The sequence below is a fragment of the Apus apus genome, chromosome 11 (assembly GCF_020740795.1).
Source record: "Apus apus isolate bApuApu2 chromosome 11, bApuApu2.pri.cur, whole genome shotgun sequence".
Lineage (NCBI taxonomy): Eukaryota > Metazoa > Chordata > Aves > Apodiformes > Apodidae > Apus > Apus apus.
The window spans coordinates 921,230-937,960 of record NC_067292.1 but is presented as its reverse complement, the minus strand read 5'-3'; the positions used below and the strand labels follow the sequence as shown (position 1 = coordinate 937,960).

Here is a 16,731-nt window from a genome sequence, read left to right as displayed (position 1 = left end):
CCAAATGATTTAGTTTACAAGATTTTTAATTTACAAATAAAAAACCTACACATTTTACTTTTTCTCCTTTTTCTCCTCTTTCTTAACATCACTCTTCTCCTTTTCTTTTTCCTTCTCATCTTTTCTCTCCTTTTTACTTTCTTCTTTTTCCTGTCCTTCTTTCTTCTCTGCATCCCTGTTGGCAATCTTGTTGTTAATGAGGTTGTGCAGGGCAACCACAGAACGGATGAGAGAAGCCAGATAAACTACCACCATCTGGTCATTGGTCTTCAGATAAAAGGCCTTGACAAACTCTTGCAGGTTGACATCTGGTAGCAAGTTGAAGACATCCTGAAGGTGGTAGATGATCTGGTGATTGATAGGGAGTTTGCCCATGGCCACTTTCTCTAGGTAGCTCCTGATGTCCAGAAGCTTGGAGTTCAGTCCCTTCAAGCCATGGACCTGATTTGTGATCCGCTGGGACAGAGTGCCCACTGTGGTATCCTTGATATCCCTGAAACACCCACAACAGAAAGAATCAGCATTAGAACTGATTATTCGGCATGTTCATTAACAGGTGGGCACACTCACTGAGTCTTTCCAGCTCAGAGAGGAAGGCAGTTTGCAGCACAGCTGAAGTGCCAACGAGCCCAATATTTCAAGTGAAAGAATGAGAACTATCTGAGGTGCGTTACCTAAATAATAAATTTAAATAGACCTAAATCTGAAACAGACCCTTGTGTCCTGTGGTGCCTAAATTCGCTTTAGAATATCTGTAACACCTGCTAGAGGGGTAGAGAGATAACCACCAGGATTTCTGACTGGGAAAAAGGCAGTGTGGTTTGTGTAGGGTGGCTGTTCTCTATGCCTGGAGCACTGCAGCCCCACCAGCAGCACTCCCACCTTGCCCTGCTCAGGGGGGTACGCAGCGGCTGGAGACGGTTCCCAATGGAGCTGCAAGGTGCTGCAGCTCTGCTAGAGTCGTCCTCCTTGGTGCAGTGTCAGGAGGCAGCACTTGTCCCACTAGCCAGGAGGGAGTGCACCAGGCAAGCTGAATGGACACACTCTCAGGACTTAAGTGGCGTGTTTAACAAGATCTGCCCTTCCTCTGGGAAGATGGCACTGGGAGATGCCACTGGATCGTGGTCACTGCCCTGCCAGTCTCCCAGGGACACTTTCCAGTTCTGGATCCTTACCGTAGCAAGTGTTCAACACCAACTTCTTCAGCCTCCTCTGCTCCAATCTCACTTGTCACGTGCTCAAACGTCTTGGAGGTGGGAGTGCCATCCTTGGAGGGACAAGGACAGAGAGACACGTCAGGCTGAGCTCCCGCTGGCTGCGGGACCAGGTACAGCCCACAGGCCGGGGCAGCTGCTGTACAGTTATGTACAGTCCACAAGGAATCAGAGAGGAAAGGTTCTACAACGCTGGGAGCAGTTTTTTCTCCATAGTGAGGGCCTCAGAAAGGCAAAACATTTTTTCCATACATCCAGAATGTAATTCAAATCAAACAACTGCAAATGAGAAGCTAAGGCTGACTGACTCCTGTGTGTTGTCTGCACAGCGCTACAACAGATTAGTAATTGTTGCTCATGCCTGACCTACCCACTCAGCACTGGCTGGTGCACAAATGATTGAGCTCACGGTTCCTCAGAAGACCTGGGCAAACAGGACAACATGTGAAAGCAACACCTTTAAAGATGCTCCAGTTTGTGACTTTCCTCATGGCCACAGCCACGACAGAAACAGGTAAGAAACATCTAAATCAGACAGCCAGAGATGTGGAATTCCTGAGGTCAAACACAAATGCACAGCTCTTCTTCCAAGAGTATTGGAGGATGAAAGCTTTAGTTACGAAGGTTTATATTATGACTGGGATTTAAAGTCTGGTTTCAGCAGATTTTGTCTGCAAGTCAGAGCCCTCACCAGTGAACACAACATCCCATGTGTAACAGGCACCTAAGTGCCATGGGGTGTGCATCCTGCAGAAAGAAGGCAAACCTCACAGCCATCTTTTAATGGGAACTCTTTTCCTAGGAAAAGGCAGAGACATGCTAAATACTCACATCATGAACTTCTTCAACTGAAATATAAGCTTCTGTGGGCAGCCCCAGGTCTTTTGGCTTCACATCAATAATCACCAACACCTCAGGGAAAAAGCAAACATTTCAGAAAACTGTTTCATTCAAGGACTAGAAGAAAATACTTAAGTCAGTTCTTCCCTCCACAGCATGCTGGGTGCTCAGGGGTGTTCCCTCAGGCAGTGAGAACAAGACATCTGCAGCTATTTCAAAAGACTGATCCGAGCTCCTCGATCACTTTACAGCTACCAGGTCATTTACATTCTTTATTACCAGTAACAAAGGTGGGAGCCAAGGGCTCCCAGATTCCCTATTTAGGAAGACAGAGCTGGAAAAAAAGCCCCAAAAAATGAAGAAGTGCCACACTTACAGAGTTAGGACAGTATCTTTTCATCAGTTCGTTGATGGCGATGTCATTCTTGTGCAGTTTAGGGCCTGTGTGGTACCAACCAACTATCCTTTCCCTAGCTGAGCAAAACCAGAAAGGATTATAAATCAGAATTGCACAGTAAGACAACCGCAGAAATATTTAGGCAGAGACTGAGTTAGCAAATCAAGGGAGAAAATCTGATGGGTGTAGAAGACAAGTGTAAAGTAGGGGGAAATCAACAATGGCATGGCTGGTGACAACGACAGGTTTCTAATCATACTTACTGTAGCTTACTAATCACATATACAGCTTTACTTCTAGGTTCTTAACTGGACTATTTCCTATAATTTAGTAATCCTGCAGATACCAGGATGTGGCTGATTAAACCTCTTAACATCTAGAGATGCAAAAATTCTTGAAGTGCAGACTGTGTTGTGAGAATGACAACTGGTCCCAGGGCTAAGAGAATTCATAGGAGTTAAAGCTGTGACTGAACATTCAGCTCTGAAGTCTCAAACTGAGCAGTGAAGACATTTTTTAAAATAGTGGTGAAGAGCAATTAGAATCATTACTTCTACGTTTTTAATATTCACATTCAGAAAAAAATAATTTCAGGCCACATCTGTGTAAAGCAGGTTATAGAGGGGAAAGCTCTGGCATTCTTCAGAAATAATGGCATCTTTGAAATCTGAAGTATTCTGAAGGTACAAAGCTTTCAGGAGACTTGGGAAAATTAACAAGGTATAAATTAATGTGTCAAAAACACAAACTACTGGCACAAAGTAACTCATGGAAACCATCAGTGAAAGTGCAGCCACACAAGCAATCAGCACGGAATGGCTTCTGAACTAAGCAATTAATTTTCTACCTTACTATGAATTCACTTTCCCATGTAGAGTCTTTGAAAGTTTCCAGGAGTGTAGCCCTGACTGCAGGAAGGTCTCGACTTACCATTGACCTTCTTAAACATTCCATACATGTTCTCCAGATAGTCATGGTCTAGAAACCACACAGTATCATCCTTGTCATCCTCATCAAAAGGTACTGGGAATAAAACAAAACATCACTATTTCAGTATCCAACTTCCAGACTGGAAATGTTTGCATTTTGTTTGCATTGTGTTGTAGGTTATCTTTGGCTGCTAAAGGAGAGGGGATCTTCATCAGTTTAAAGTGTTCTTCAACACTGCTCTGCAGCAGGTAGAGAACCAGGGAGGATCTCCATCCCTTACTGGATGAGGGGGGGGAACATGTTAACCAGGGATGAAGAAAAGGCTGAGATACTTAATGCCTGCTTCGCCTCCATCTTTAATAGTCAGACCAGCTGCCCTCAGGATATTCGACCTCTTGAAAGGAAATACAAGGATGGAGAGCAGAACAACCCCCCAACAATCCATGAGGATGCAGTCACAGAGTAGCCCCACTGGGAAGGAAATGATCTAACTAATGCAAATGGGTCAGCAGCAGAAATACTTTTGCAATCTCATGTGAGTATTTAAGCAGAAACTATTTCAACACTATAAACAGCAGAGCAAAGGAAATAATTAGTATTTAATTGGACAACATCTGAGGAAAACAAGTGAAGCTAAACCATACATTAAATCTTTACACAAGTAGGTAAAAGCTACACCAGCAGCAAGAGCTGCTATTTCTGATCACTCTGCAGAGGGCGGCGAGTCCAATGCAGCAAAATATCCACCAGCCTTTTAGAAGTTGTTTACATCCACTCCCCAAACATTCCACAGTATTACAGGGAAGGTGCAGGACAAGACTGGCTGGAATAGGTGTCTTTTTGACAGAGGAGGCTGCCATTTTTTGTTAGATATATGATACTTTGTACAGGGAGGGAAGAACTTCTGGCAGGGTGGCTTAAAAAACCCAAAGCAATTATAATCTATTAAATAATTCAGTAGCTTTGAACTCGGGTAGGACACCCAGACTCACCTGCAAAACTGTTGGAGACATCTAGTATTTTTTTCTGCCAGGAGCCCAGCAGCACACCGACAACTCGTTTCTGATTTCCAACTTTTCCTATTCTAAATGGAAAAGACTGTCAGTTCCTACGACAAAGCCCCCGGTTCAGGGAGGCAGGTAAGGGCAGGCCACACACCAGGCGTGTTGGAAGGGAAGAAACGTTACGGTTGTTTTATTACTGATTGTTCGTTCCCCGCCGGTGCCCGAAGCGGGCAGCCCCGCGGTGCGGGGGGCGGCCGGTGCTGCTCCCCGGGGGTGTCACCCCGCAGGACGACGGGCCACGCAGCAGCGAGCTGAGCCGCCCGGAGTCACCCGCGGTTCGCTTGCACAACAGCAGGCTCGGCTGCCCTGCGAGACTTCGTTTTTGACAATAAAACTGCTCGTCGGTTGGCGCAATCAAGTTAAATCAGCACCAGGTCTCCCTGGGTGTCCGGACACAGGGGTTTACCCCCCTCAGGCCTCTGCAGCTCTAGCGACAACCCTGGGCCCCGGCCGGGTTTTGAGGCGCCGGGCGCTGCTCCCCAGCCCCGCCGGGCCCGGCAAGGTCGCTGACAGCCGCCCCAGCCCCCGCGCTCTCTCCCTGAGGGGGGAACACCCGCGGCGCGGGCCGGGGCTGCAGCGGCTCCCGCAGCGGCTCCCGCAGCGGCTCCCGCAGGCCCCGCCGGGCCCGGCCCGGCACCGTGACTCAGCGCCGCCGCGCCTCGCGCCGCCGGCCCCACCTGTTGAAGTGATCGACGACGCTGAGCAGCACCAGCGGGTGCACGACCACTCGGTCCACCGCCAGCTCCGGCATGGCGCCCGCCCGGCCCCGGCCCCGGCCTCGCTCCGCAACCAGCCCGGCCCGCCCGCCCGCGCCAGGCCCGCGCCGCGCCGCGCCCAGCCTGCCCCGCTGCGGGGCGGGGCCGCCGCCGCCATCTTAAAGAGGTCGCTGCCGGCAGCTCCGCGCCATCTTGGAGGGGTCGCCGGACGTGGAGGCGCAGCCATCTTGGGAAGGTGGGTCTGGCTGCCGGTGGCGCGGCTCCATCTTGGGGAAGTCGGGTCGCTCCGCCCGGAGGTGAGGGGCGGGCCGGCGGAGCAGGGAGGCGGGCAGGCGGCCCGCGCTCGGGGGGCTCCAGGGGGGGCTCGGACTCTGTTATCCCGGTCGCTTCGTGCCCTGCCTGAGCGGGGGGCGGCTGCGGGACCGGCTCCTGCCAGCGGGGGGGGCCGAGAGGCGGGCAGCTCCTTTGCCCGCTGGCTTAACGGCCCGCAGGGGCGTCTGACCCGGAGCCCATCTAGGGACAGGGGTCTCGGGGCTGGCCAGCCTGCCCGGCCCGCTCTGCTGCTGCGGTGCAAGAGGAGTGTGGCGTTTGCTTTTCCCCCGTTGTCAGTAACGTCTCTTAGTCACCATGACCTTTGAAAAGAGGAGAAGAGCGGCCTGGCAGTGGTGTCGCCATGCCCCGCTGGGGCCGGGCGCGGGGCTGCCCGGGCTCCTTCCCCGGCCCTGGGTCAGAGCTTCGCGTACCCGCAGCGCTGCAGCGGGAAGAGGCTACATGAATAGGTGGAAGCCTTTCTTACTGCTGGTGTTTGCCTTCCCCTGAGCGGACTGTGTTAGGCCAGCTTTGTAGGGAAAGCCAACATCCCTCGGCCTCTTACTTTGTGAACGTCTTGGTCTCTGGAGTACACCCTTCCTCACTGTAAAGAAGAAAGCCACTCAGAACTAAGTTGAGTGTTTAGGCTGGTCTGTGTACGAGGGTTTTTGCTCTCCTGGAGCAGGAAGAGGAAGACACGGAGCTTGTCTTGTTTATTTTACTTTTAGCGAGGAAAAAGAACCTGAGCCTGTTATTCCTGAATCTACTATAGTGGAATTATTAATATGAAAAGTATTAGCAAAAATTATTGAGGATAGTCTCACTTGTTTTAAAGCATCATGGTATCTCATATTTTCTACTCTTTCCTCACGTTAAGCATGTTTTTTGCACGTTTTCCAAGACTGGCTATCTGAATGGCAGTATTTTGGGTGGAATCTACAGTTTTGTATTGCTGCTTATAATCTCTTCACACTTTGCAGATCTCAGCAAAAGCAGCATTCATTTACGGAGTCTGCAAGAATTGCAGACCTCTTGTGGAGTGTTTCAGACGTTACATGCTTTAGTGTTGCCGCTTAAAAAAAAAAACAACAACAAAAAAACTGCTCTCGTTTTTAGACGTTTTTCCCAGCAGAGGGAGACATCTGACCGTGAAATTAAAATATAGTTGGTATTCCTGTAGCTTGTTTTATCAGTATACATATAAAACTCAATGTTCAAATTAACTAGTTCAATAAGTAATTTAGTTCATTGATTTTTGGGCGTATCCTAAGTGCCATTACAAGCTACGGATATTTTAAATGCCATTACCTAATAGAAGGAATGTTTTAAGCACCTTTTATTGATTTTATTACTGCTTTATTTTGCTGTCTTGGTTTAAAATCATTTTAACCACTCTGTAATCAAGAAGAAATATATCGTTGGTGAAATACAGTCAATTTCCTAAAAACCTTTGACATCGTTAAATAAGGAATTACAGTTGTTAAATCATGTCAGGCAATAACCAAGGGACAGAAAAGATATAAAATTTGGAGCAGTGGGCCAGCATACCAGTAAGCTGTTCTGACCTTTGGCATTCAGACTCTGTATGTGACAATCACACTTCAATTCTGTTCTGGGTTCCTACAGCAGTCAGAAGAGATTTAAAATCTCAGCATGCTAGGAAGGTTGTGGAAGGATAAGGGAGTATGATCTAGAGACAATTAAGGGGCATTTTAATGACCTGCTGTGACTTTTTGTTAAAATTACTCTCTAACTTAGCACATTTGAAGTTTCATTTGTTGGACTGTATTGCTAGTAGTTTAGTGTATTGATGTTTTACACAAAAGGAGTAAATTGAGTCTGCTCATAGGGATTTCAGTTACTTCCCTTCCCAGCTCTTTTGACTTGAGAAGATTATCAGTATTATTGAGCTAATCAGCTGGTAGATGTAGACTGGGAATACAGGCAATATGTTGCTTAATCAAAGAATTGAAAAGTAAGTAATGAATGTTGGTGCTCAATAAAAAACAGCTAATGAGTTGATTGCATTCATGCTTGATGTAATTTAACTGTAGAGTGGCAAACATCAATACTTATATATGATTTGGCTTGTGATTGCTGAGCTTAAACTCAAAGTTTGGAAAGGTTCTGCAGTACATGAGCACCTGGCAACTGGCTTGAACTGGGGAGGGGAGCAGCTGGATTTTGGTCTTTAAATGGGACAAGTGATTCCATCATTAACTGTTGAGCTTTTACTTTGTTTAAAAAACAAACACACACACACACACACACCCCCCCCCCTCCAAAACCTGAAACTTAACAATAACTGTTCAGAGGTTTAAGAATAACTTCTGGATTGAAAAATAAGAATAAATCATCATAAAGTAGTTTAAAAATCAAATTGATGATTGTAAGTGTTAAGTCAAGCCTCTAGTCTTCCTTTAATTATGACCTTGATAAGCTGAAGAGGGAAGTCAGCAGCAAAGAACCAGAATGGTGTCAGGGGAAGGGGGACATCTGCAGAGTTGGAGTGAGCTGTCCTGTTTGTAAGTATCAGCTCTGACTGCATTTTAAAAGAAAACTTGTTTGCAGAAAGTGAGCAATCTTGAATGGTGCCACCTGTAACTTCATTCTGAATTAACCTTTTGCCATTACTTTCTTCCTTTTGATGTGTTAGGTGTTAGAAACTCTCACGTGCAAGGTTAAACTTACTGGTGGCACAGCGGGACATCTGTGTAGGCTTTTCTAAGCAAAGAGCTGCCACTGTCAGCAGCTGACAGTGAAGCAGGAGGAAGAAGACTGTTGGTAGCCATCTAGATTCTGCATAGTTTCTACATCTTTTGTCATGTTCTGACTTCTTTTCCAGCCCTGGGGATCACAATTCTACCTCAGAAATTTTGAATTTTCTATCAGGAATTAGTATTTGTCTTTTAAACTGTGATGTAATTTGATGTTTTGGAAACCTGGCTTTTTATTTCTGTGAAATATCTGGTGTCATTTTTGGGCCTGGATCCTTCCTAGACTGGTGACATGTTCTCTGGGCAGCCATCAAGCCATGGCTAAATTTAGGGCATCTCTTTTCTAGTTTGGCTGCTGCCCTCCGAACCCTGGTGACACAGCTGAGGGACATGCTGTGGGCTCAGCTCTGGCCTTCTCCTTTCAGTCTGTCAATGTGAGGGGTGGGTGGGCAGGTGCAATAGGGGAAAAAGCAAGTGGAGGTGTTTCTGTTGGCAGAATCATGGAAGAGTAGGATGGTCTGCAGAACAGGGAAGGCACATGTTTACCAAAAACAGTCAGTTTGTATTTTAGGGGCTCTTATCAATGATGAGAGTTAGAAACATAGCAGTGCTTTAAATAAAAATATCTGCGTGGCACAGTAACCACATCAGTTCATCAAGAACACGAACTGAGCCTTGGATGGCTGCACTCTCCAGACTTCATCCTGCTTTGTGTGTAGCTCTTGATGTGTTTTTCCATCTTGCCTGAGAAGGAGCTGCTGCTTTCTGGTCAGTAGCCTCTCCTTGGGATGAAAGGTTGGATGTAGCATGTTGCTGAATATCTCCCAGTTAAAGAGGGTTCTCTGCCTACCTAAAGGGCAGAGTGCACGGAGGAGGGCTGCATAAGCTGGAAGATGGTCGGCTGTGGGCAGGGCAGGCTGGGGGTGTGTGGAGGAGAGTAAATCATGATGAAGGCTTCAGTCTGATCTGCTTTTTCCCTGTAGCTTCCCAGTGTCTGCTAGGGATAAGTAACATCCTTGGGACTTTGGCTTCAAAAGATCGATGCAGCTGGGAAATACTGTTGCCTGATACTTTGAATCCTAATCCTGAATGACGTTTATTAATGTGCTCCTTTAATACTGGTTGTCTTTATTTGTAAAGAAAAACCCTACTTCATTTTTCCTGGGGTTGGGGGGAACTGATCAGTTAAAGAGACAATATCTGCTAACATGTATTTTCACTGAGATGCCTTCTGAAATGTGTTTAAAATCCAGTGCAGAGAAGCTGGGCTTTCTTTATACCTGTAGATAGTTTGTCATGTAATACCTTTTGTGTTACCAGTTCGAACAAGAAAATATACTTATTTCCCTATATTTAGCTTTGTCCAAATAGTTGTAGTTTCCTGCTAAGATTTCCTTGGCCAGGGTGTTTTAGAAGGAATAATGCTGTCTGGAATTGAACAAGGATAATACAACCCATGGAAGGAAAACATACAGCCACCACAACATGAATTCTGATTTGTTTTGGTTAAACTGTAGGTCAGTGAAGTGCTGATGCTGTGTACTCAATGCATGATACCAAAAAGGGTGTCCTTTCCCAAACTGCAGTTTGCTTCTGAAGCATTCCAAATAAATGTTTCTTCCGTATGTCTGTTCTAGAATGTAATCTCTAAAGCAAACTTTTTAAATCTGTAATTATAAATGGCTCTGTTCCCTTAATGGTATGATCTTGAAATATTTCTGTTGTAGTAATTTCTTTCTTTATTTCCCTATAGGAGGCTGTTGCTTGACCAAAAGGTGCATATATAAGTAGAACTCCTGCTACTTACCAAAATTTGGCCATCTGTGAATATTGCTGTAGTTTCTGCCAATGAATTAAAAAACTTTTGTCCATACCTGTGGGTTAGCTGGTGACTCAGATAATCCTACCTCTCTATAGCAGTGTCACAGTGGAATTTCAACTGATAATTTTTGGATGTAGAATTGCTGTAGAATTTCTTTAGTTACAAATGGCTTGTAGAAGTGCTGTCAACATCTAATGTAAGGCTATGGAAAAATATTTCCTTTTTTGTATTGTATGCTTTAGATTTTGTTGACCTGTGCAGTGGCAGAAAGTTTTTACTTTTTCTTAAAAATTGGAGTCAGTGTCTTAGTTATTATATTTCAATACTGAGTGATTTGCTTTTTTCTGGTATCCTTGCTACAAAATGCTCTTTTTGAAAATAGTGGAAACAAACAGTTAAAAAAAAAGAAAGCACAACAGGTTCTAGTCATACTCATTTTTCCGCACCTTGAGGACTGGCAAATTCTTTAATATGAGATTTTATTTGTACAAAGCAAAACTTCAAAACCACTCAAAAGCTTTCTTATTAACTGCTGTCAGTCCTTTGATTTACAAGGGCAATAAAGATCTAGAGGGGGCACATTTATCATGGAGTTCAGCACACCAGGAGCCATTTTCTCAAGCGGTAAAGCCAAGTGATAAAATGAGTTCTTTTGTTCTATAACCAAGACACATTCCCTGCTTTTAAAAATGTGTGTTGGACTTCTTGGCTTGTAGTTTGGCTGTGTTCCTATAATACATTTATAAATAATGAAAAATGACCAACATGCAGATGCTGATGATGCATCTGGAAAAACAGACTGAAAGAAACTTAGTTTCAGCTTGAGTTTATTCACTAACTGTTTATCCAGTTATAATTTTTGTATGATTTTTAGCACTTTTTATACTATTGGTTTTAATTTTAATTTTATTTTTTTGTTTTAAAGTGATCCTATACATCTCTGCAAAGCTGAAAGGATGCTGGTTAGGAAGTAATAAAAATACTCTATTTAACATAAAGAGCCATATTCTTAAGGTGTAGTGCTATTTTTCAAGCTTCAGTTACATCATCTGTGTCTAAACCTCTGTTTGAGTGGCTTTTTGAATGTTGGCAGGTAAAAAAAAAACTTCAGCTTCTTGTGTAGACCAAAATGTTGATGGCTTGTATGGGCACTTCATTAACAGACATATCTGTGCAGGAGGAACTGATTGCAAGAGTAAATATCCTTGCATATGAGCAAGGGACTCAGAATCTGAATATAAATTGAATATTAAAAAGTTAAATCTGTTTTTTCCATACAAAACTGCTGCCACCTACAGTCTCTTCCTGGGAAAGCCGCATCGCTGCTTTCCTCAGGCAGCTGCTGGCAGGGTGTGAAGTCCTGCGCGCTCAGCTGACCGCTGTCCTTGCACGGGCACTTTCGGACTAAGGGAACAGACTTGCAAAAAGCGTCCTAATATCATTTTGGGTATCAAAGCCTTTAATTCTCGACCTGTAACTTTGTGTGAAGTTGCTCTTCATGTTTTGGCTTCAGTTGGGCTGCTGTTACTATGTCTAGACAAGGTCAGATGCATGAAACCTGCTTCACACTGGACCCAGCACCTCGCTGTGGCAGCGCCCACCTGTCCCCAGGTTACACAAACTGTGATGGATGGGCTTGGGACAACAACAGCTGTTTCTTTGGTTTTGTTCTTGGTTTATTTTGTAGACCTTTAAGAAAAGCCATGCTGTAGGCAGATTGCACTCATAGCAAAGTTATCGTATAGCTCTTGAATGGGGTGTTTTCTGAGCCAAAAGTACATCTGGTCTGCTGCCCTTTCCATGACATGGCCAGCAGCAGCTCTGTAGGTGTTAGAACAGGGCAGACATACAGTGGTGTTGTCATGATAAGAAATGTGGAGCAACACAGGTCTTGCCACACCTGTTTATTTCTCTTCAACTGTACAAGTTGTGTATGGGACAAACAATTTTTCATTTACCATATTCTACATTAAATAGTTTAGAATTAGGACCATACTGTTATCACCCCAGTTCATCTGCCTGTGAAAGCATATTAGTGCAAAATGAAAGAAAATGTTTCTTGGCTGACCTGCAGTACTTCTTACCCAGAAAGAAGCAGCTGTTAACAGCAGCCAGAAGACCCCACCATCACTGCTGCCCTAGTGCATGGAAAACTAAAGCTTCGACTGACATGTCTGGGATGTAGCACAGGGATTTTGCAGATCTCCTTGCTGTAATTTTATGTTGGTGCTTGAAATTTAGCAAGAAAAGACATAGTCTAAGAGGCCCAGCCTTTTGTATACCTACGCATGTTACTTCTGATACTTATATTGCAAAGCCTTTAGTCTCTGATATTTAAGGTCAGAAATTTTATGTGTGTGTTTTGTTTTTTTTTTTAACCATGGGGTCTCTTATGCTGAAGTGTCTTGAAAGATCCTAAAGCTTTGAGGGGAAAAAAAAAATTGAAATACTTTATTTTATGAAGCAGTTTTGGGGTCAGTTTTTATAAAATGAATGCTTTTATGTTGGATAGTTTAAAGACCATCTGTTAACTGAAACCAACCGTAAGTGAAGTTGCAGTTATGTTTCCTATTAGTCTTGTATCTTTCCTATTAGTCATGTATGAAAGAATACATCCAACAGAACTCAAAACAAAAATTGAAACAGCAGATGTTGAAACTGTTGGCTTGTTGCTTTTCTTTTACAGGAGCAAGTAATTATTAATGGATCACAAACATGCTGTAAGACGAGTTTTGTAAACTGTTACATAGAATCACAGCTAAGATGCATTTCTGATCATTGTATGTTGCAGTTGAAAGTTGGAGTATTTCACTTGGAGACACTAAAGAGGGTTTAAAAAAATACATCATGAATGTTTTATCTTGAAGCATACAATGAAAGATAAAATACAAAATTTAAAATAGTTATCCACCTGTAGTCTCTTAGGGCTCATTTATCATGTTGTCATGGTGAGTGAGGAATAAAAAGTAAAATAAAAAGGCTGTTCTTTGGGTAGTTGTGACTTACTGGTAGTTATCTTTTACAAGAGTTCCATGCTGACTTAAGTAAAGATCTTTGAGGAAAAACCCCTAACTTTTATTTTTCAAATAAATGCAGTAAGAGCTCACTGCCTTCCCTGACACAAAACTGAATTACTATTAGTGTACACTGCTGTGAGAATAACACTCACTACTGTTTAACAAAAATGTCTTCCATGGAACTTGTGCAAGTCAGTAGGAAAATGAAAGGCAGAATTGAGTACTGAAGCAGAAATGAACCAGCCCATCCTGAAGCCAAGATACTTTCATCGTTGCTTCTGCAAGGAAGATGAAGAATTAACATGTATATGCAGGTCCATATGATTTGGTTGAAAAAATTCTTAATGGTTTCTGCATGTTAAGAAGCAGGTCCTTTCTTGCCTGAATAAGATATCCTTAAGTATATTTCTTTCAGAGTTTCTCTTTTCCACCTTTAACCTGCAGTAAAATACCAGGAGTTTATGCAATTTTGTCTGTGTAAAGTTTCATTTGTCATGGAGAAGAGAGGTTAACTTTTTTGCTTAATTCTATTGTGATGGAAGATAATGTGTTGCACTGGGCAGATGATGGTATGAAAATAGCTGGGAAGTAACAGCCATGTCTAGGCAGTTCTGTAAGATTGTTCAAAAAGGCCATCCTAGCAAGGTTCCCTAACTGAAATTCCACTGGGCAGGCTCTGGGATGCTTCCATGTTACCTTGTGTTCAGGTTCTGGAAGGTATCTGAACTCATGGGTACTAAGCTTGTCCAACATGAGTCTTCCTGCTGCTGGAGGAAGCTTGTGTGATCAGGCTGCAGTCAAGGCAGCAGAATGGCACAGGCCATCCAGGATCCATGAGGAGATGCCTCTGAGGGTTGTGTGCAGTTTGGGAGCTGAGGTATTTCCTTGGGGCACTGAATTTAGGAGACATGATTTGCAGTCCCACCAAAGATATCCCTCCTAATTCTATCATGGTGCACCCTTCAAATCCAGTTTAAAGCCCATCTGCCAAGGCACCTGGGTGGCTGCTCTCGGTGGAAGACTCTCTTGCAAGGAAAATCTTAACAGAAGTGCCATGATAGCTAAACAATCCCTATGGCTCCATCAGCCTCCATGGTCCAGCTGGTGTGATCTTCTTCGAGCATCTTGTCTGTCCTGAGACTAGACTTCTGAAGAAGCTTGAGACCTGTCCTGGCTTAAGAGGCTGAGGGGCTATGAATGAATTGGCCTTGAAGGGGCTTTAATGTGGTAAGGTTGATGTAGCTGATGTTTCTGTCTTGTTCTGCCACTGCTTTGTTGTATGGTTGAGACAAAACCACTTTTCTGTTACAGCTGTCTCATACACAGCTGGTGACCTGCTTTGAAAATCTCTTGTTGCCTTTTGTTTGTTTCCTTGTTTTCATAAGGGTCTTTGGAGGTAAGAGGAGAATGTGGGGTGTGTATAAATATTAGAGAATGGAAGACTGAAGACCTCTGCAGAGGGTGTTCTGGGATCAAAGGGCCAGAGTAATTTACATTTTGTGGGGGGAAAAGATTGCACAAGGCGAGATATAATCATTGAATGGTGAACTCTTAAATTACTTCTGTAACTGATAAGCTGATTGCTTTTTGGGTGATTATTTTAATGGAAAACAGTCTTCGCTGGTGTTTCATTGTGAAGACAATTACCCAATTGCTCTTTTCATATTAAAGCATTTTATGCTGTGTTTTCTGGTGTAAAAACACTGTTTTTCCCAAAGATGACTTTCTCAGTTTATGGAAAAATGCCATTTTAGCTCATCCATTCTCAGATTCTGGTGATAGTCCTTTTAATTTCCCTTTGCTCATATTGGATTCTAGAAAAGGTTAATGAGTTATCCACTGAGCTTGATAGAAGATTTTTTTGGAATATAATGTTAAGAAATGTTCTGTCAGGGTATGAAGGTAACACCACAAGGGGGTACTATAATTTTAGCGAATTTGCCTTGGCAAGTTGGTTTATTAAGGTAAAGTGATTACAGCTGCAAAGTTAATTCTAATATGCTAATACAGAACAGCAAGTTGGGAACTTAAATAAAATGATACAATTAACTTAAATTTATAGAAGGTAGAGAAGCTTAGTAAGGTCATCTGTATGTTATATTAAGATTGCATATAGGCTTACCAGATTGAAAAGCCAGTTTTCTTAGCAGCAAGATTTAGAAGATTGCTGGGTGTACTTTATTGACCTTTCCATGAGGAAGTTAGTGTCGTTCTGCGAAAACTACGTTCTATGAAAAGTTCATTTTCATGAGAGAAAAATAACCCTTTACTCCCTGTGTACAGAAAGCTAATGTGAGAGATGTCTGTTGCAATGGTTTTAACACCTGTATGAAGGTGGAAATTTATTAGGACTTGAACATTTTTTTATTCACAAAGGAAAAATGCTTTCTATGGCATTCTTTTTTACTGAAATAATTACTATTGCTGAAATATGTTAATATGACTTCCTGTTGGGCACATGGGTGCAGGAATTGTGTTGCTCAGTTTTGGGAAGGAGTGGATATTGCTCTTGTTTTGTTTTTGAAGTGGAGAATGTCAGCACTGTAAAATATCTGGGCTTTAGAATTTTTATGTCACTTCTATGCTCAGATAATGCCTTCCTGAGCTCTAGGAGAATAGGCAGAAATGAGTTTACCAGAAGCAGGCTTTTTTGAAAACCTCACATTTGGCCACGGAAACTAGAAGTATAAAACAAAAAACACAAAGAATGAGGGAACTAAACAAGAGTACAGCAAAGCAGGAGACACGGGAGACCAGTTCTAACACGTTTTGTACACAGCCTATTGCCATTCTGCTGTTTTATCTATCTGAGCAGCATTTATCTGAGCAGCAGAGCAGCTCCTGGTGCAGAGGAGGCATGATGTCATGCTGGAGCCTCTGGGTGCACCGTGTTGACATGAAGCAGCACCACTGCTAACATGGGATGATGGGTGGAAGGTAGATGGGTGTTACAGGGACAGGAGAGGGAGGGTATAGAACTGCTAACAGTGGTCCTTGTTGCCTTTGGGGATTTTGATGAGGTCCACAGAGAGCCAAGTTAGAAAACAGGAAAGAAATAATGTCAGTAGAACTCAGGAGAAATATTATTTTCTCATAATGTATACAGAAGATAACTAATTTGTCATTCCCTTGGTCCTGCTGAGTGAGTTTTACTTTCATTAAGAGGTTCCTGAGATCATTGTTTCCCCCCAGGATATGGAAAACCAGATTGTACATCAGCAAACCAGTCAGGAGGCTAGTTCACCAGAGACAATAATTGACAATGATGTGACAAAATGGGATTTTCTCCAAATGCTTTTAAAGATATTTTCAGTGGCCCTTTGCAGTCTGTTAGTGAAATCTACATGTGGGCCCAGTGTGTATTGAAGGGTGCTGAACTGACAAGGTCAGTGATGCAAGGAGGTGGGGCTATGAAACCTGCAGTCATACAGATTGATCCAGGTTATCAGTGAAACCTGCCAGGTTTCTTTTTTCTGAAATCCATGTGTTGTACAAACCTTGGAGGAATGAGGATTATAGTGGCAATGTCCTTACCAATGGGACTAATTTTTTTTTTTTTTTTTTTTTTTTTTTAAACCAAGCCAATCACTATTGTCCATGCAATTTACTGAGCACTTCCTAGGGCTGAATCTTTATCCTTATGTGAGGAAAAAAAATACAGACAATGGTGAGAATGGCTTTTTGGCACAGTGTATGGAATCTGGC

The 16,731-nt window shown here is 43.3% G+C and overlaps 1 protein-coding gene across 1 annotated transcript; it reads right to left on the bottom strand.

The window, feature by feature from the left end:
- Positions 1 to 8: 8 nt before the first annotated feature.
- Positions 9 to 5,272, bottom strand: PSMD7 (proteasome 26S subunit, non-ATPase 7). The gene is made up of 7 exons (XM_051629860.1): positions 5,123 to 5,272; positions 4,374 to 4,465; positions 3,382 to 3,474; positions 2,431 to 2,528; positions 2,046 to 2,126; positions 1,176 to 1,267; positions 9 to 493 (listed from the first exon to the last, which is right to left on the bottom strand). The coding sequence occupies exons 1-7, from the start codon at positions 5,194 to 5,196 to the stop codon at positions 55 to 57; spliced, it is 969 nt and encodes a 322-aa protein (XP_051485820.1). The 5' UTR covers positions 5,197 to 5,272; the 3' UTR covers positions 9 to 54.
- Between the last annotated feature and the right edge of the window lie 11,459 nt (positions 5,273 to 16,731).